The sequence below is a fragment of the Hippoglossus hippoglossus genome, chromosome 3 (assembly GCF_009819705.1).
Source record: "Hippoglossus hippoglossus isolate fHipHip1 chromosome 3, fHipHip1.pri, whole genome shotgun sequence".
Lineage (NCBI taxonomy): Eukaryota > Metazoa > Chordata > Actinopteri > Pleuronectiformes > Pleuronectidae > Hippoglossus > Hippoglossus hippoglossus.
Genome location: NC_047153.1, coordinates 24710685 through 24731865, shown reverse-complemented (window position 1 = coordinate 24731865; position 21181 = coordinate 24710685). Strand labels below are relative to the sequence as shown.

Genomic DNA, 21181 nt, shown 5'->3' with positions numbered 1-21181 from the left:
GAACCATTCAGTGCTGTGAAAAAGAACGAGCACTTGAAATATGTATGTCAGTGATAATGGAGGGCGCAGCAGAAAGGCGAGCGGCTCATTTCCCAAGATCGATGGCGTGTTCAGATGAGTGTGAGGCTGTGATCTGCTCTAGCTGCTACTTCAGATTCCCGCCCTCCCTCTGGGACTATCACATCTCTGCTGACTGCACGTATGAAACATGTTCATATAAAAACACACGCAAAATATGATGGAGGTGTACATAAACACACAGGAGAGAGGGACTTATTAAAGAAGAACACAACATGACCAACCTGTAACCTCAGCTGATATTATCCAGGGAAACAACATGATATTGTTCATCAGGAAGCCAAATGAAATTCTGTGCAATATACCAGCACCATGTGATCCCGTGAGTCCAAGAGACATGTTTAAGATCCACTGAACGCATGAAGGAAAGGAATCAAAGAAATGGAGATAAAGGTGTTTGTTCTCTGCAGTGGTTTCTTCCATATATTACTAATATCACTGACCATACCTCTATCATTATGTGTATATTCTATTGTATATTATCTAGTTGGGGCTCATTTAAAACTAGTCACTACAATACATCATCCAGTAACTACATCACCTCAGAATTCCCCTACGTTTGCAGTGTTGGCAGAACTGGCTTCTGTTATTCTACACATTTTTAATGGAATGAGCTACAATCTGTCCTACAACTGCAGTTCTACATCCCCCCCGGTGATGTTTTTCATGATTCATATTATTGTTCTAACTAGGTCGTGTGTTGAGTTGTATTTATTTGCTGATTGTAAATGTCTCCTGTTCCCGAAATTCTCTGAGACTGCCTGATTAAATAATGATTACTCTAGATATTATTTCTTAGGTCACACTGGTTTCAGTATAAACATGCATGTTAATAAAGTAAATGAACTAAGTGCACTCTACATGCTCTGCTTCACTGACACATTATGAAGCACCGTGTGACATTTGGATGCATCATGCAATCCTGAAGTAATTTCCTGTGGTGAGTCAGGCAGGGTGAAGAGTGAAGGGGGCGGGGGGGGGGGGGGCAATGGGTGAAGCAACAGACTCCAGTAGTGTTCAGTCTTTTGTAGATAATGTGGACTGTGAAATGTCACAACATGAATACAAGATTCCAATTTTGTTTGTAGTTTTGTGAATTTCATTACCACCTTCATTTCCCCACATTGATGTTGGATAGTACATGTGTGGCATTCATTCCAGTCCCTGAGTCTGAGTCTGAATCCAAGTCACCAAAGAAGAGTGTGACTAGTGTCCCCATGTCCCAAGTCTATGTCTATTAGGAATAATGCTACAGTATTAATATAGCTTTCAATAACAAATCATTATGGTCTGTTACAAACTAAGTAACACTCAGTAGGACAACTCAACAGTCCCGTTAAATTCAATCAAACTGCAAATTCTCATAAATCCATGAATTATTCTTTGGGAAAACAGTGAAAGTGTCAAACAACACCCTGTCTCACGAGGTTTGGGTCCATGTCTGATGGTGGAGTCAACTCAGACGTTAACCAAACACTCAGCCACACAGGCGCTGGAGTTTCCACACGTTTGTCCTTTATGAATATAAGCTACACATCAACCTCACCCAGCCTGGTTGAACAGCTACTGTCTTATCCCACATGAACCAAATGACGGACACGTGTATTTGAAACTCGTGGTTGAGAGGCAAAGAACAACAGGCACTCAGAGACATGTGTCTGGTCCGTGGGCGGCGCAACACTCAACCAACCTGAGAGACACATGGCGCCACCAGATGAGGCTGCTGTTGTATCTAGGCAACACAGTATGTTTTAAAGGAGCATTCCACGGTTTTTACTGTTACAATGTGAAAAGGACTTTTTGGGATCTGCATCAAAATTGTAATGGGATTTTTCTTGACCTGCACTGAATCCTTCCACCAAGTTCTGTTGGTCTTTGCTCAATCTTGCAAACAAACCAACAAACGGACAGTGGAGAAAACACAACCTTCTTGGCAAAGGTTAAAAACTAAAACTGAAAAAAGTCTGAGTCTCCAACTTCTGACTGTGAATGTTTGAGTTGAGTCGGACTCGAACCCTGTGGAGCTCTTCATCCACATCTCTGCCTCAGGACAGCACATGAAGCGTCTTTTTCAGAGCTCCTCTGTGTTTGCTCATAATTTACAGTTAATCGATCTGCCAGAGCAACATCCTCAACACCGTCTGTAACACAGACAAGAAATCAATCTCCAATTTATGTCTGTTTCCTGAATGTAGTGTGTTGTGCACACAAGTGGATTCAGTCATCTTGAAAGCACAATAACGCCCGAGGAGAAAATGGTTTAATGGTTTAATGGTTTCTTCAATGGGCTGGAGAAGATGGAATAAACCAATCCATCACATTGGAAGATCAGATCCACTGATGATCAGATCTGGAAAGCAAACTGGATCATCTGCTGTGGAAGAGAAATGTCTGAGTGTTTCTCTGAAAACTGGAAAACAGCAGTCATGTCTCCCTGGAGCCGTGACGTGCGTTCGTTCAAATGAGTCAAGTGACAACTGACGTGAGGTGAGAAAATCATACCCTGTTCATCTGTACATCTGCCCCCAACCCTCCGTCATGCCACAGCATGTCTGTCACACGATCTTTTCCAGAGTGACAGAAATAATTAACACTGCGCCTCTGACCTTTGACCTTGACGAAACAGGTTTCTGTATCCACAAATCACATTTATTCTCACTGTGGCATTGACTGTACCCTTCAGCAGCTCGAGGACTTTGGGCACATGCATATTTAGGTGAGGGTGTGAATGAAGAAATCAACACCCTGGCTGGATTTAATTTTTCTGAAACACTGACTGTGTTAGATTTGATGCTCTGTTTGCATGATGATAGCAGTTAATATAACAAGCCTGTCCACCACAGCTCATCATCCTGTTTTTTTTTAGCTTGGCCTCCCACTGTGTAGTTTTGGTTGTGCTCAGTATTCACATCCCCTGCCTCATGGCACTGCAAAAAAAAAAGCAGCATGTATTTGATTATGTAAAGTCAAAGACTCCAGGGGCAAACAGCTATACACACGAAGGAGAATCTCAGAGAGCCTTTCTGTCAGGGAACCATTCACACTGGTGCACACTCATGCACGTGCACAGTTTGTGCAGGCATACACTGGGATGCATAATATTAGTAGGATAGTTGCACGCTCTATTGTGACATTCACAGTTTAAGATGAGCATGGAGTGAGGGGAGGAGCGTAATGTGAGAGCATTTGATGTGTTTCTGAGATTAGGGGTGAGATTAGGTCTGCTCCTGCAACAGAAACATATATGATGTGTTTAAGAACAGGTCTGAGATCAGGTCTGCTCCTGCAACAGAAACATATATGATGTGTTTAAGAACAGGTCTGAGATCAGGACTGCTCCTGCAACAGAAACATATATGATGTGTTTAAGAACAGGTCTGAGATTAGGTCTGCTCCTGCAACAGAAACATATATGATGTGTTTAAGAACAGGTCTGAGATCAGGTCTGCTCCTGCAACAGAAACATATATGATGTGTTTAAGAACAGGTCTGAGATCAGGACTGCTCCTGCAACAGAAACATATATGATGTGTTTAAGGAGCAGGTCTGAGATCAGGTCTGCTCCTGCAACAGACATATATATGATGTTTTTAAGGAGCAGGTCTGAGATCAGGTCTGCTCCTGCAACAGACATATATATGATGTTTTTAAGAAGCAGGTCTGAGATCAGGCTTTTTAAATAATAAAATCAGCCATTTGCTCGGACACATTTTTTTCTCATTTGTTTCATCTATTTCAAACTCTTATTTTATTTTTCACTTTATTGGAACTCACCACACTTTCCAGAGTGAACATGACTCTGGACTTAAGTTGCACAAATTAAAATCCTCTCAGTAATCGCTGAGCTGGAACTGTGCCTGGTTCTGTGGAAACTGACTGCGGTCAGCAGCCAGCAGGAGCCATCATGGCTCTGAAGCTGCTGAGCTGCCCCACTGATTATCCCTCCGACATCTCTAACGTCAGAGGGCGCGGCCATTTTGTGAGCGCCATCAAATGCACACAATGACAGGAAGTAAGACGACTCGACCCTACAAAATAAAATAAAGAAGAAGAAGAAGAAGAAGACGAAGAAGAGGAACACGGAGAGAGTAGTTCGTTTTTATCCTCCATTAGACTACACTGAAGTTAGGTCTATCTGCAGAGGATTCATTTAAATATGAGCTAAATCCTAAATATGGATATCAACCCATATACATATTTAGTATATATGCGATAACATGCCCTTCATTATTGTCTGATTGATATTAAATAACTCATTATTACACTTTTACTGTTAATCTCATGTATAATAATATTCTAGTACTTTTCTAGTACTTTTCTTTACCAGAAACAGGTGATGGAACTATTGTGAGGGGGTCGTTGTTGTTGAGGGGACAGTTTAGAGAGAGGGGATGTGGATAACATTTTCTCCCTCCCTCATATTTGGGGTTTCCGGTAGTTTTTTGACAGTTTGAATTTAATAATGTGTAAAGAGGTAATGTGTAGGTTGATGCTAAATTACAGTTGTGTTTCAGTATCTGACTTCATTAGCAGCCTCTGTTAGAGATGGAGCCAGCCACACCATGTCATGGAGACAGTGTTCGTCTGTACACCATCTGTCCTGCAGCTGAGGCGACAGAGTCTCTGGAAATGTTGAGAAAAAGGTCATTTCAACTTGAGGTTTTATTTTGTTAAATGTGAACAGGAAGTGTGCGGTGTCTAAATCCGCCCGGTTTGACGCCTGGTTGTGAGGAGGACGGTGTGTTTCCACCGGGGGAGGGGGGGGGGGGCAGTCCCGTTAACGGAGCGGCAGGACGGACACACGCTTCACCGAAACACATAAAGTACAGTAGAGAGCAAGAGGAGGAGAAGAGCGGAAGAAGCTTGAAGAAGCTTGAAGAAGGTAGGTTTGGTTAACTTTATAGATTCATTGTTTGTTTTCCTCAGCGAGACTTACTGGTAAAATCAGAGCATCAATTAAAGTTCGGTTTTTCCTCAAAATATGAGGCTGTAAAATATAAATCTTTCAGATAATTTACCAGTAGCTGTCTTATCCAGGTTTTCTCCCACAGCTAAGGTGTTTGTTGCTGCTGTTATAGTTGTTTGTGTTATTCGTAGCACTGATTCGTTCTAAATTGATATTACATGAAGCCATTTCTAATGGTAAAATCACTACAAATGTCACTGTGGTGTCAGGGCTGGTGCGTGTGTCTCTGTAACTTCTAGTTGCGGCGTGTTTTTGTGCAAAGAGGCTGTGTTTGGATGTGAGTTTCGGTCCTAAATGAATTAGAGGATTAAGGTAGTTGTTTGTTGTAAGGATTAAATTAAAGGGTGGTAGAGCCTCTGCCTCTCAGGCTGGCTGTGTCGCGGCTAAACTGCTCGTAGAAGAGTGAGTCGAGTTCAGCACCTCGGACAGCTCCAGCACACACTCCATCTCTCTCTCTCTCTCTCTCTCTCTCTCTCTCTCTCTCTCTCTCTCTCTCTCTCTCTCTCTCTCTCTCTCTCTCTCTCTCTCTCTCTCTCTCACACACACACACACACACACGCACACACAGTGCTTTGTCTCTGATTTTTTTTAAACTTATTTTAATAAAACAAATATGAAAGACTCACCAGTTCCCTGCTGTTCAGGACGTTTATGTGGTTGTGAACGAGGCAGCTCACTCATGAGCATCAGGAAAATGATACGTTGGTCTGCGCTGGAAACAAGTGACACTATGGTCTTCTCTGGAGGGTTTCATAGTGGATAAGAAAGGAGTTACTTGGAAGGACACTGTTTTGTGTGGTGTCTTAGTTTTGTCTAAAGGACTAGACATGGTCACAGAGTTACTGAGGAAGAGGAGGCTTATCACTTATGACTTCCTGTTTCCAAACTCAATCAATCAATCAATCAACCAATTAATCTATCAATTAACCAACCAATTAATTAACCAATTATTCAACCTATACATCTGTTCATGTCTTTGCTGATCCATCTGTTTACATGTCTACATGATAAGGATCAGTGATACAAGCTCTCTCTCAGGTCAAAGGTCTCAGTGCTCTTGTTGTTTGGTATGAGGACATCAAGAATCAGGCATCAGTTCTGTTCCTGTGTCTCCAGTGGAGACTTAAGAGACAAAGCATCATTTCACAAATGTGTTCTCAGTCAGTTCAACCTGAAAAGTCTTGTAACTGCATCAGTATGTGTGAACTCATGCAGTTGTGAAGTTGTGTACAAGATTTTAATGTAAGGTTATAGTATAGATCGACATCAAATTGAGGTTGAAGGTGGTGCAGTGATTTTAGTAAATAGTGGGAATGAGTAGCATCTTGATTCCAGGAAAAGGATCCTTATACAAACTTTTGGCCCTCTCAGCTTCCTGTCCTGTGTCTGTACCTGGTCTAATGTCAGGGAGGACAAAGAGCTCAGGCCGACTCTTAAGTAGATCAGCACGCGTGTGTGTGTTTGTGTGTTAGACTTGTCTTTTTGACTTTGTCGTTGGCAGCCCGGTGCTGTTTCTAACAAGGAGCAAACAAATAAATTCAATTAGGGCAGGAAATGACCACATAGCACACGACAAACTCTTATATGTTAACCAATCCAAAAACACATCCAACCTCCCATGATGGTGGTGAACTGGTGAAGAAGCTGGAAACCAAAACCTGATTGTGAAATCGGGGTGTAACCGGTTTTGTAAAACCCTTGACTGCAGATTACTCTACTCTAACAGGCACCTTGAAAGAGCAATCACAGTCTTATTTTGGTGGAAAGATGATGTGAGCTGTGTGTTCACGATTCTCTAGAGGTGAGACGCTGTGACAAACAGGAAAACAGAAATCACTTTCATGGGGAGAAAATGGTTTCGGCTTGAACTGCTGTGCCCCCTCCATAGCACCCCTCACTCGCCCCTCCATCTCTCTGCACACAAACGGCGAGAAATTACCACCAGCCTCCAGCTCCATCATCTGTTGAGAACACACATAGACTCTGAGTTACACACTTTCCTCTTGTCCCCTTAGAACCACATTCACACAGTTTCATTTATCCGCCTTGTTACTTTTTCCTCCACTGCCCTTGTTGAATTTCAGTGTCATCAGCTATACAAATTATATATCTGATGTCTAAGAATGCATAGTCTTCTTTTTCACTGCATGTTGCTCACGTATTAGGTTTCAGCAGATTGAATTCACAGTCCTTTCTTTTATACAGATTTGTTTTGGATCTGCACTCCATTAAAACATAATAATGCTCCAATAATGTACATCCTTGTCAACATCCACTTGTTATTAATGTCACTCTTTGTCAGCTTTAGTCAATCCCCTCTTTTCTTTGAGGGGGAGATGTTTTTTTAAAAGCGCTGCAGGATGTTTTGGTCTCACCCACGCGGTGTGTATTAAGTGTGTTGAGTCATTTGTGCACAGAGGTGCGTGCTCCAGTCACGTAACTTTAAACTGGATGAAAACAAAGGAGACCTGCAGCTGACTTAACCAGCAGTGACTTGTAACTTCAGTCGTGGAATGACCTGATATTCTCCCCAATGATGAAAAAGTGAGTTATATAAACGTGTGCTGCAAATGAGTTCTCTGTATTCAACTCAGCAGCAGCCAGTCACAATGAACAACAGGAGGGAAGGTTGCGGTTGCTTGTGTACGCCAGCACAAAGGAAAAACTGGATTCTTTATGGTTTTAGCCTCGACTCAGGACTTCAAAGCCCTGACCTGAGACCTGCTAGCCCCTCACAAAACTGTTTATCTACTGTAGCTTAAAGGTCCTCTGTGGAGTTTTGGACCACTAGAAGCTCTATGGAGCAACGTTTGTAAGAGGTTCTCCTAGTTTTGTTTGTAGCTCGCACGTGCATGAAGACGCATATGCACACTCACAGCCGTGTGGGGGACACGATATACACATTTCTGCTGCTGGTTTGCACGCTACGCAGCTGATTTACTTTGACAGTATAGTGCCAACAAATACAGCACTGCCCCTTTTGGTACAGCTGAGAGGGCAGAGAACCATTATTTAGAGAGATGTGAACAGACAACCACTGTTTCCCTTCAGGAACACACACACACAAATAGACACACACTCTGAATTATGATCCTGATGCTCTATCGACAAAGCAGTACATTTCAGATGTTTGAATTGAGATGCACCTCTCTGATCAGATCTGTGGGAACCTGATTTATGGGTCAATGACGTATAAGGATTTTCAACAGGCCAATTTTAAAATACAAAAAAAAGAATATCTATTATTATCTATTATGAACATGGCGAGCGGTTTTGGCGAGCGGTTTTTATTTTGCTTGGAAGTGGCATCTGGTAAAATAAATTTAAACAGTTATAAATAAATAAACACATAAATAAATAATAAATTACTAATAAATTCATAATAACCGAGATAAAATTACATGTTACATTTTTGGGGTGGTATTTATTCATGATATTGTACAAAAATTCAACATAAACCGTTGTTTCTGAAATATTTGAAAAAAATACTCTAATTGCATAGAAATATTTATGTATATAAATCATTAATTGAATTTAAAAAAGCCCCAAAACTCCCAATCTAGGACATATATCTATCATGTAAAACACTCTGCAATGGTCGCACCACATTTGGTCGCACCACATGATATTTTTCTAGTTCAGTCAAAATTTACAGGCACATAATTGGCCACCTAAAGAAAACAAACTAGGTCAGCACAAAAGGTCACTGTGTATATTTTTAGAAATAACTTAGAATTCATAGTTTTCTTTAGGTCATACCACATGATATCCAAATGTGGTAACTACATACCAGCCGTGAAAAAGGTAATTTTTTTCCAAATTTGAGAGAGAGTTACAAACCTGTTGCTGCTTCCATGGCTCCGTGGCAAAATGGTTTATGATGCAACTTCCTGTCTTTGAATGGATTTCAACATCAAAGTCCCATATTGTTCATTTTTTGATGGTCGCACCACATGATATTTCATAAAATGGACATCATCGGACAAAGTTTGTTTGTATACTATGAAGGAAATATAAATGCAAATGCTTTGTAATTTTGTACAGGATTACAAAACACTTTGGAAATCATGCCAAATATGGCAGAAAATAAATTTGAATAGATTTTGAGTAATTTCAAAGAAGTTTTCACAACAGCAGTCATGGCCGGACGGGTCGCACCACATGATATTTTGACACTTTAAAAAACAGAAACATTTAAATAACTAATGGTTTTTGGAAATTTAAAGTGTGTACATATACGGAACAGGTACTACATATATATGGTATTTCTTTATGTATTTAAACCTTTTTTTAACAGAAGAAAATGCAGTCGGACAGAAAATATAGGCGTCACGTCAATGACCCTTGTGTGTCCGCTACACTCTATGCTCATCAACCCTGTAAATAATATTTATAAATATCAGTCAAAAAGATCCAAAATAGGTCGTGGAAATACATCTAGAAGATCCTTGGCAGACATTTATTTGCTTGATATTATGAGTGTGTTGTGTATATTATGTTTGTGTATATTATGCAGGAGGAGTTATCTTTTTTTGCAAGCATGTCTTCATCCTATATATCAGATATATGTACAGCCCAGAGAATGAGTTTAGGTATAATAATAATAATAATAATAATAATAATAATAATAATAATAATAATAATAATAATGATAATAATGATACATTTTATTTGTATAGCTTACTCAAAGGTACTTAACAGGGTAAAAACGATGACAGTAAAAACAATAACAACAAGGTAACATTATAGCAGTGGTACCTATATCTTTTTTTATTATGTTCTGTGCTATACGTGCCTGTCACCTCAATGTTTGTGTGAGTGTATAAATGAACAGCGTGTACGGTGCGGCGTGGTGACAGGTGTCCATTTGAATGTGTTCATGTGGGAGGAGAGTGGAGGAGAAATGGAGGAGAGAAGGGAGTGTTGGATAGTGTGTGTGTGTATTTGCGTGTAATCTAGGTTTTGTGTGTGTTTGTGAGAGCAGAAGTGAGAGAGAGAGCGGCAGTGAATGCCAAAGAAAGAAAAGGGAAAGCATGTATGAGGGAGGGAAAGTAAAAGAGAGGGAGAGTAGGCCACGTGTTATGTAAGTCTTGTGAGGCATCTCTCTCTGTGTTTGTGTGTGTGTGTGTGTGTGTGTGTGTGTGTGTGTGTGTGTGTGTGTGTGTGTGTGTGTGTGTGTGTGTGTGTGTGTGTGTGTGTGTGTGTGTGTGTGTGTGTGTGTGTGTGTGTGTGTGTGTGTGTGTGTGTGTATTCTGTAGGCCTTCAGATTAATCCAGCAGGTTTTATCCTCAGTGAATGGGACAGTGGGGCTTTGCAGTGATTATCCCTGCAGGCCACAGATGATTGCTTTGAATCTCCTGTATATGTCCCACACTACCTCACTTCCCAGCCTGCATATCTGTCTGCCTGTACATCCCTCTGCCCTCCTGGTTTATTAAGATCATGCTGACACAATTTTAATGTCTGTAGGTGGCTGCAGATGCTAAATGCATAAAATGTCATTATAATTATCCTCCTGAAACAGGTCCAAACAGTTTCAGGAGCTGTTGAGGGTGTGTTCAAAGTGCATCTTCTTTCCTCTGTGACCCACCTCTGCACATCTCTATCTTCCCGCCTTCGTTTCTCTGGATAATCTGCGTGTCTCAGTCCTTACCCTTCCGCTGTAGCTCCCCCCCCCCCCCCCCCCCCCCCCCGCCTGTCTGTCCTCTTATAGATTATATAACAAGGAAATGTCAGAAATGCAATCTGCTCCATCATCCCCCGCTCAGCCGAGACATCCTGCCCCCTCCGTTTGTTTTGAGTGAAATCCTCTGTCACGGTGAAGGTGGTAAAAATCAGCCCTTGCTGCCTGGTAATCACGTGGCCACCTTGTACCTTTTTACTCCATCACTGAATAGCAGCTGTATGCACTTATGTGGAAAATAATTTAAATGCAAAGATTTGGGTTGATTGTTGATGTGTTGGGGGGTAATAACATCTAATATGCCCATTATCTTAGAATGTCACTGCAAACTGTCTCCAATAGCATGCTCAGGCATTTAGATTTCCTGAGAGATTTTCCACAGCAGATTCCTCCCTGTGTGTCCCTCCTGTCTCTCCATAGGGAATGTTTTAATTCAGTGAGGCCATATGGTCACGGTGGGCGTTGCTCAGGGCAGAAAAGCAGCGTCGTATGAGTTGTTTTCTTCTACCTTGTTCCACTCACATTCAGCCACTGAGATCAAAATGGATGAAAAGACTCTGTTATAAAGCTGTTCTTTGATGCATCCACTTATTTACACTGTATGTTTTATCTAATGAAAACCTTTTTTAGCTTATTTGATTTGTTTAATTTCATACACTAATTTGGAGTTTACATGTTTATTGTTTCACAGTTAGAACAATCCTCTAATACATCATACATATAATGCTTCTCTTTCAGCCACTGTAGTTAAATATTACAGTTTTTTTGTTCTTTACTTTATATGTTTTAGTATGAATATTGAATTAAAATTGTGACCAACTACATCTACTGTAGATACAGAGAGTACAGATGATATTATCGGCCCTATCATTTCACTGTTTCACTGTCTGGATTTGAAGTTATTGTGAGGAGGAATGGGAACAAATTGTGATTTTATGCATCCAGAATTATTCTTTACGGGATTCATGACGAAGGCAAACTCACAGTGACATGACTGTAGGCTCCAATTTTGTGTCAGTGCAGATCAAAAAGATGGAATCTAAATTTTGTTTGGGGCAGGGGCAATTATTTTTTATGTTACTGTGAACCAGCAGTGTGTCAGGGTCTGCTGAAGCAAAGTGAGTGCACTCGAAAACCATGCTGAGTGTATACATGTGTGTACTGTGTGTCTGTGTGTGTGTGTGTGTGTGGCCGTTGGTACATGCATGGTTTATTAGCAGTCAGCTGTAAAATGGTGGAGGTACTGTCTGAATAGTTTAGCCCTCAGGCTCCCATCATGCTCTCTGGCCTAGTCATGTCTTGGCATATGTGTTTACTGCTTATAGGTCAGCGACGTACCGTATGTACTTGTGGTGTGTGTATATGTGTGTGTGATAGAAAGGGAAAAACTAAAGACATGAGTGCGTCTGTTCAGTTATAGATGAGTTGTTTCTGCACATGCTTCAGGTTCTTATTTAGCTAAATGACAAACCACAAACTGTAGTAGTGTAAAGGTCAGTGCCCGTGCTCCAGCTTCATTTGGCCCACGTCATGGTGTAAAACCATGGATGTGTTATCATACACCAATGTGTAAAATGCTATTTTCGTTTTGCCCTGAGTCAGATGTCCTTTGCAAAGAAACATTACTCATTTGCTAGAGGATGGATTGCAAATGTGCTAAACTAAAACCAAGTGCTGAAACCTTCCTGTGGTGTCAGAGTTGTATATTAAATGGTCACAGGTCACAGAAAATCCCCTTTAATCAGTTTGACCCTAAATTATCAGTGAAACAACTAGTGTGTTGACATGTGTAATGTTATATGAAGGCTGTCTGAGAGTGCAGAGTTGATGATGTTACATATGAAGTGCTGCAGTCTGAATGATAGGTTTAATTCTATATATGATTCTGCTTAGTCCTGACCAAGCAGGTTTAAAATCAACTGATAGGCTAACAAGGCATGAGGGAATTCGCGGGGTACAAGAGCAGCTGAGCGTGTGTCTGTGTGTGTGTGTGTGTGTGTGTGTGTGTGTGTGTGTGTGTGTGTGTGTGTTTGTGTGTTTGTGTGTGTGTGTGTGTGTGTGTGTGTGTGTGTGTGTGTGTGTGTGTGTGTGTGTGTGTGTTTAATTGAAGGTTATCAGCCTTTCTATCTTAACGTCTTTCTGATGCCTGGATAAGAGTTGGTTCTGCACAACTGTGTGATCTGTTAAAGTATATTGACTGCAAGACAAAGTGGAAAGAGGTTAAACCGGAGCAGTGCATGTCTCAGAGCAGAGATGTCGTTTTATTAGGACAACACCATCATGTGATGTTTGATTCATGGGCCAGATTAAATCATTTTCAGTAATAAGCAAACATTATTATACATATAAAATAAATAAATAGACCCACTGATACTAGACACACACACACACACACACACACACACACACACACACACACACACACACACACACACACACACACACACACACACACACTTACATTTCATGGAGACCTAAACTAACCTCACTATTTAACCTTAAAACATGTCTTCACCTTAATATGTAATGTTTTATTAAGGGGACTTGGGCTTTGTTTTCATCTGACTGTGTAAAGGGATTAAGCACCAAACAACATGAGTAGTACACAGAAAACACACACACACACACACACACACACACACACACACACACACACTGCTCTTGCATTAATAATGTTGACCTGGCTCTATCCCGTGAATAATGAAAGTTGCTTCTGCTTTGATGTGGTGAGATGTTTGATGCTCGCAACACCTATATCCATACTTACACACACACCTACACACACACACACACAGGGCCATGTCTGCCCTGCTGCTGCTGCTGCTGCTCTCCTTATCGCCCTTGAACCAGTTCTCACTGTGTGATGTTTTCAGTTTCTCAGTGTGTTAACCTCCTACACATGTACACATGTATTCACAGTGTGTAACTACAGTCTGCTCCTCTTTCAGTGTAAATGGACATGAGAGACACTGAGTCCCTGTGGTGCGACTCTTTCATAATTACAGAAATTATTATAAAGTCATTATCGTGAGGTTTGTAGCTACAGTGTCATTGCTGTACTAATTTCCATCAGATAGATGGAGGGCAGGAGGTTAAGTCTGGTGCAAATAGAGGAGGGAGATGGGGACTTATACACAGGGTTCACGTCTGGTTCCTTCACTTCTCCACAATTATACAAAGAAAGGAGAATTACAGAAATAGCACGACCAACTCTCAGTCCCACTGTGACCACCGCCTCACTTCCCACCTCCCCTCTAACGATTCCACAATAATAAATGCATGAAAGACTGGGAAAAATGCAAAAATCCCCCAGATTTAGGTTAGTGCTCCTACAAACCCGTGAGAAACATACAACCGAGCAACTGACAAGCTGACCTGGTTTCCGTGACAGTGAGATTCTCTGGAAACCAAGGTGCCCTGATGTCCTATTTCCTCCACAAACACTGTTTCATCTCAGCTGAACATGACGCCTGATTGACAGCAGCCTCTTCGCTTCAGGGTGGAGGCACTTTATCATGGCAGCCTGACAGTCTGCTGCAGAGCATGTGTCCCATCATCCTTTAATATACCTGCCTGCTTTTTCTTTAAATCTCACAAAAGAGATTCATGTAAACTAGTGTTTTCATAACAATCAGCATCATGACTCAACTTATTTTCAGGTCGATGTTAACAGAACCTATACCTGCAGAAGCTTTTATACTGCCGTTGCTTTATGTATGTATGTAATCTTTATATTTGTTACTTACCATCATCTATCTAGTTTCATGTTCTGTGCTTTTCTTTGTTCTGATGCTGTTAGTGAGACTGTTTGTCTGCTGATTGCAATGAAAAGAGGAGGTAATGAACGTATAATTGGCCACAAGGCAGACGGAAGTGTGTTCTTGTGGTCTGGGTGTTTCAGCCTCTGCTGGAATGAAGGGAGAGTGGTGTCTGTCTCGAATCACAGATATAAGGTCTATGCTGTATGTCAGTCTTTTGTCAATGCTACTGCCGACTTATCCAAGTATTATTCATGTTTTTCAACTCAACTGCTTTTCTGCAACGATCAGAGTGAAGTGTTAAATGTCCACAACTGCTATTATGCTTAATCGCATCCTGTTCGTACAGTATTAGCGGTATCACCCTGGATTTACTTCTTCATCATCGTGCTGTAATGCATTGCTAATGCATTTACACTCTGACAACACTGTAGAATCCTGCATCTTTCATATCAGTGTGTTAGGAATAGTTTTAGTTTAGTAAATGCGAGGGTGACATGGTGGTGTGGTGTCTAGCACTGTTGCCTTACCTGGTTTGAATCCCAGCTTGGCCGGGGTCTTTCTGTGTGGAGTCATATCTGTGTCTGCATAGGTTTTCTCCAGCTTCCTCCCACAGTGCAGAGACATGCAGATTGAGGTGAGGTTGATCGGAAACTCTGTATTGGCCGTAGGTGTGAATGTGAGTGACTATTTTGTTTGTTTCTGTATGTTTGGTCCTGTGATACACTGATGACCTGTCAAGTTTGTAGATTGGCTCCAGCTCCCCCCACCCCCCTCAAATGATACATGGTAAAGATTGTTGTTGGGTGGATGCATGGATGTCGTATTGTGACCAACGAGTGTTGAACATGCTGCCTTTACAGCTAAGTTTGAGTGTTTTCAGGCTTTTCAGTGAGGAATTTTCCATTTGTATGTTCCTTTCTCTTTGTTGCCTGAAATAGCTTCTTATTGTTGCTGGATTCTTCTATAATTAGGGCTGTGTAGCTGTGTGTTAATCATGTCAGCCCATGAACAGTCCCCCTCTGGAGCTCTGGGGCAAAACACTACACTGCTCTGTTCTACTGTCTACACACATGTACACAAATGTGCCTGTAGCTCAAATGACATGAGATAGTGTAGCTGTCCGTTGTGCTGGTACCAGACGGTTTTGTGGAAAGGAAAAGATGTGATGATGGACGGGACAGACATGGTCCAAGGACAAACAGAGACAGACAAGTACATTCATGGAAACAAATTCAGACTTTTGAACCAACAAAAGAAATACAGAACAGATGAGAGTGTACATATTAGCAGCTGGACTTGTCACTGTTTACTGGGATGGAGCGGGATTAAGTCCAATTATAAAACACAACAACAGCGACAGATTCCGTCACTCTTTCGTCATCTAGAGAAAGTTTTTACTGGCTTTGCTCATCGAGGTCATGTTCCGCCTCTATCCCTCTCTCATCCTCTTTCCACATGTGCCTTCAACAGCTTTTAGCATTAATGCTATTAATATTTGGATCAATAATTCATTGGTGCCCTTTTAACGTCTCCGTGTGTATAAAATGCACTGATACTTTAATTTGTTACTTAGTTTTTCTTAGACACACTCTCTTAGTGTTGTCTTTTTGCTCTGTACATCCAGACATCACGTGTAACAGTTACTGAGGATTTTATTCTTTTGACGCTGTTGATGTAATGAGAGGCTCTGTGGTTGGTAAGATTTCAGAGCTATTGTCTGTTTCCAGGAAATCTTATCACTTCCTGTACGCCGCATGATTTGACCTCAGTTTATCATTTAGCTACAGACTGAATCAATGCTGCGGTGGCTCATATTTATAGCTAAACATGTAGGGTATGGTATTATTACATAGATATTATATAATGTATACTCTTGTCTCGTTCCTGCACACATTGTATATTTTCAGGGAGGGCATGGAAAGTGGATGACGTGAAACAAAGAAAGCAAGAGAGAGGAGATGGAGTTAGAGGAGAGTGTGTGTGTGTGTGTGTGTGTGTGTGTGTGTGTGTGTGTGTGTGTGTGTGTGTGTGTGTGTGTGTGTGTGTGTGTGTGTGTGTGTGTGTGTGTGTGTGTGTGTGTGTGTGTGTGAGAGAGAGGGAGAGAGGGAGAGGGAGAGAGGAGAGAGAAAACAGTGGAGAGTAAATCCTCTTTCCCTGCTGACTTTAATCTCTACAGGCTGAGTTCAGGCCTTACAGCAGCCGTCAGTCAAGATGAGTGACAGCCCGCAGGGCCACAGGTGGGGGATGGGGACGGCTGGACCTTGCATTAAATCACCTCCACTATAATGCGTGTGTGTGTGTGTGTGTGTGTGTGTGTGTGTGTGTGTGTGTGTGTGTGTGTGTGTGTGTGTGTGTGTGTGTGTGTGTGTGTGTGTGTGTGTGTGTGTGTGTGTGAGGGTAGTTTTTTTTAGAATGTATTACCCTGACAGTAACACGATGCGAGGAGCACGCAGTTTGATTTTGGTTTTGTTACACACTGTAACTTGTAAACTAAGTCAATAAAATAAGTCGAGATAGGGAGCAAGTTAATTGAAATCTTAATATCTTGTGTGTTACCTTACTCACAGTCAGTCAGTGATGGAGCAACTTGCTGACATTTTGAACTTCTTAGCCCTCTATGGCTTTGTCAATCAATCAATCAATCAAGAATTTATTGTCATTTCTAACCAACAGTAAAACTATGCAGTGTAGAATTAAATATCGTTTCTCCAGGGCAGTGCAATTTCAATAGTATCTAAAAAACAAACAATTAGATTTTATAAAACAAGAAACAAGCAGTGTACAATAAGAGACCTATGAGCAAGACATTATGGCCGAAACAACTGTACAAGTGTAGGTGACATGAAACAGTCTAGGATGTGGGAATAACAGCAGAGTTCAGAAGTGGCAGCTATTTGAGTCCGACTACCCGTGGAAGGAAACTGTTTAAGAGCCTTGTTGGCCTGTTGTTCCACCACTCTGGTCCAGACTGATGATATTCAGACGCTCATGGTCTCCAGAGGCTACCGCCTGCTGCCTTGAGTTTTCCTGTTGCACTGTGAGGTTGACGTGTTTGTGTTCTTGTGGAATATCTCAACAAGTGGATGATTTGCCAAGAAATTTGACAATGTTTTATATTACTGGTTTAACACTGCTGACATTTCCACCAGCCTCACCTTCCCACTGTGGCTAGTGCAAATATAATGTTGGGTAAATGTTAGCATGCTAACATTAGTTAGACTGTATGTAAAGATGGGCGATGTGTCTCTATTTTATACCAGTGAACAAAGATAAAGCTAAAATATCCCAGATACAGGTGCCACCATCTTGTGCTTTTGACTTCATTTGGAGTCGGTGTCTGCACAGTAGCTATCGGGGGATGGAGCCACAGTATCGAGGTCCTGCAGATATACTTGCTTGATCAATTCACTGTCAGATGATAGCTAATGGGCTCCTCGATTGCTGTGCATTGATAGTACTATTAACAGTAGATTGACTTGAGATGTCATAGTGTTTGCTTGACTGCTTGAAGTGTCCCAGTTTTAAAGTCAGGATCTTGTAATCATGGCTGTAGACACTTGTTATAACATAGAATGAATCTGATTCATTTATGGTAAAACAAATCAAATGTCAATGTCATCAAGCAGGAAAGCTGTGCTGGACAGCAGTTAAACCAGAGTTAAATGGATGTGAGTAAATGTACAGGTCAGGAGAAACAAAAAGCTGGGCTGTACGTGTGACTTAACAGGAAGCAGCTCCACTGTCAAGAGATAACCAACCAATGAATGATCAATAACCCAGCAGAGTATTACCCGGGGCAGACGGATGTGGTGGGGAGAAGATGACACATAGAGCATGTGAGAGAACACAGTGAGATGACCAGTATTTAATATTTAGCTTAGTTTAAGAGGACGCTCTGTTTTATGGGACATGCATCAGTGGAACATCAATACTGTTGCTACTGACAACACGACCACAGCAATGCTGTCAACAAGTGGGCATGAAGGGAGCATTGCCATGGATATGATCAGTCTTGGTTTGCTGCCATTTTGGAAACTTCAGATGGTTTTTCTAAAATGGAGCAGATGGCTGTGATAGTAACCTGAATACATTTCTCCCAGTGATCTGATCTATATCTGTTCACAGTTCATATGGTCTGAATTTTAGAAATCTCTACTTGCGCCTGAGCAGTTTATTACTTTTATTACTAAATCTGTGAATTTTCTCTTGTGTGACATGAACCTTGTCTGCTCTGTGTGGATCACATGTAATGTTGCTGATTCATGACTTGCAGCGTATGTTGCACTCTGGATTACAGCATCAGCCGAAAGTCTACAATGTAAAATGTCAACATAAATATTTTAAAGTTCAACTACTGTATGTACTGGGCAGAGCTGACCAAAAAGCACACGCACGCACGCACGCACACACACACACACACACACACACACACACACACACACACACACACACACACACACACACACACACACACACACACACACACACAATTATAGAAGCACTTTGAAACGGCAGTTTTTTTCCTCTCCCTCCATTTCCTTTCCCGGCACATGTTCAATTATTAATCGGGCTGACGACGCCGCTGAGATGGAGGCAGAGACAGACAGAACAAGCAGATACTTTATCAAATATCCAGCTGTGACTCTACCTGACCTTGTGTCTGCTCACCTCAGTGGCAGGAAGTCATTGACAGATGCCTGAGACAGAAATCTTTAAAAAGAGGCACTGGCTGTTTTTGCTTTTTTTATCCCCAAAAAACATGAAACCATACTGTAGCATCCGTCTCCTGCTGCAGTCCCTGTGTTTGATTGAGTCCAGCAGTCGGTGGTCCCTCAGTCCCATTGCTACACTGTACACTGCAGTGGATTAAATTACATGAAGCATTAATGATCCCCAAGCTGAAAGCTGCTGGGTGGTTAAATTTATATCAGCGACAACACACATTAGAACAAAAACTCTTCAATGTGAATTGTGCAGTATAAATAGAAGTGCTTCAGACACACAATTGAGATCTGATTGGAGCAGATCAGATTATTTGCCTCTTTAGAAGGTTAATTGTTCAGAGCGACAGCAGCAGCAGCAGCAGAGTGAGAGAGCGAGGAATTAAAGAAACACATGAGACTGGGCTGAGCTTTTCTTTGTCTCCTCATCTTCATCCCGACCAGCAGTGGCAGCATGTAGCGCTCAGCCTGCAGAATAACAGCCATCAATTTTTCATGGACCATACCTCCAGGTCTGCTGCGTGTGGCTATATGAAAAACTGTCTGGCAGCGCACCAGAGGAACCAAAATAGACCCCGTCTCTGTCCTGACACTTTCTTTTCACTGATCGAGTGATGAAGCTCCTCCTTCGTTCAGCTTGATTTACTGTTGATCCCTTCACACTGTAACTTTAGTTCAGTTAACACATTTGCTGCCCTTGTTATATCTCATGCTTTGGTGTTTTTTGTATTGTGCCATAAACTGTGAACAAGCAGATATGACAAAGCCTTTTCCCACTGGTGAGCTCTGACAGCACTGACCTTTTTCGGAACCATCTTAGGAACCCAAAGAAGCTCACCTGAGCTGATCCGTAGTTCCAGTGTGAAATAGATATTTGACAAGTGTTGACGTCAGGATTCAGACGGGGTCATGTCTGGTGTGGAAAGAGTGTTTGAAGTTGTGATCGTACTGTACTCAGACCAAGCTGACAGAAAATATTTCATATATTCATGTGTGTTTTTGGTATTGTTGGGGACACGTTAAGTAACAGGCTTCTATAGATGCAGACCTAGAAATGGCCTCAGTGAATAGTGTTTGTGTTTCATTTGAACAATTTTACTATAAAACACTATTTTAGAATGCGTGATGACTTGATCTATCACTCAAGCTCCCTGGTTTGTATTTCATGTCATGTACCCGGGGCTACTCACACTCAGCAACGCTTCCCTTTGTGTTGTTTTGATGCACACCAGCTAATCCTCTAAAGGCTTTTACTAACACTCAAGGTCACATGATGTCCATCAAATTTATTTATTTGTTTGTGTACTAACCTGTTTTCCTCTCTCTCTCTCTCCCTCTCTCCCTCTCTTCCCCTCTCTCTCCCTCTCTGTCTCCTTCAGTCTTTCTTGTCTAGGTCCAAGTTCAACAGTCATCATGGCAGACGAAGCAGACATGCGCAATGAGCTGTCCGACCTGCAGACACGCGCAGACCACGTAGCTGATGAGGTGCGGTTTAAGACACACACACCTGTGTAAAGCTGGATTAACATGCACATTGCACATATGAAACACACACACACACACACACACACACACACACACACACACACACACACACACACACACACACACACACACACACACACACACACAATGATATTGTTTGTTCAAATAATGAAAAAAACGATAATATATAACTTTCTATAAATTAATTACAAATTTTATTAGTCCTTCCTTCAAGCCAAAAGTATGTGTTTTCATTTCTGTTCAACTCCAGTCTCCAGTCAAATGATGATAAATATGGTCATGGTCACTGGTTGAAAGTGAATATGATTTAACCCTAACCCTGTAAACTTTCTTTCCATAAAAAGTATTTCACACACTAATATCTCTGTGGACATGCACAATTCAGTGAGATGTAACCTGGGAGGTGCGTCTAATCAGTCAGTCAGTCAAATAATAACTAATTTGCACATCTGACGCCATAAAACAA

General features: G+C 41.5%; 1 protein-coding gene across 1 annotated transcript in view; it reads left to right on the top strand.

Annotated features, from left to right (window-relative positions):
• Nucleotides 1–4792: 4792 nt before the first annotated feature.
• The window catches only part of LOC117755177 (synaptosomal-associated protein 25-A-like), a 38421-nt gene continuing 22032 nt past the window's right edge, over nucleotides 4793–21181 (top strand). The window contains exons 1-2 of the mRNA XM_034574742.1: nucleotides 4793–4960; nucleotides 20589–20694. Coding sequence (XP_034430633.1) covers nucleotides 20623–20694 — 72 coding nt within the window. The 5' untranslated portion in view covers nucleotides 4793–4960; nucleotides 20589–20622. The remainder of the gene's footprint in view (nucleotides 4961–20588; nucleotides 20695–21181) is intronic.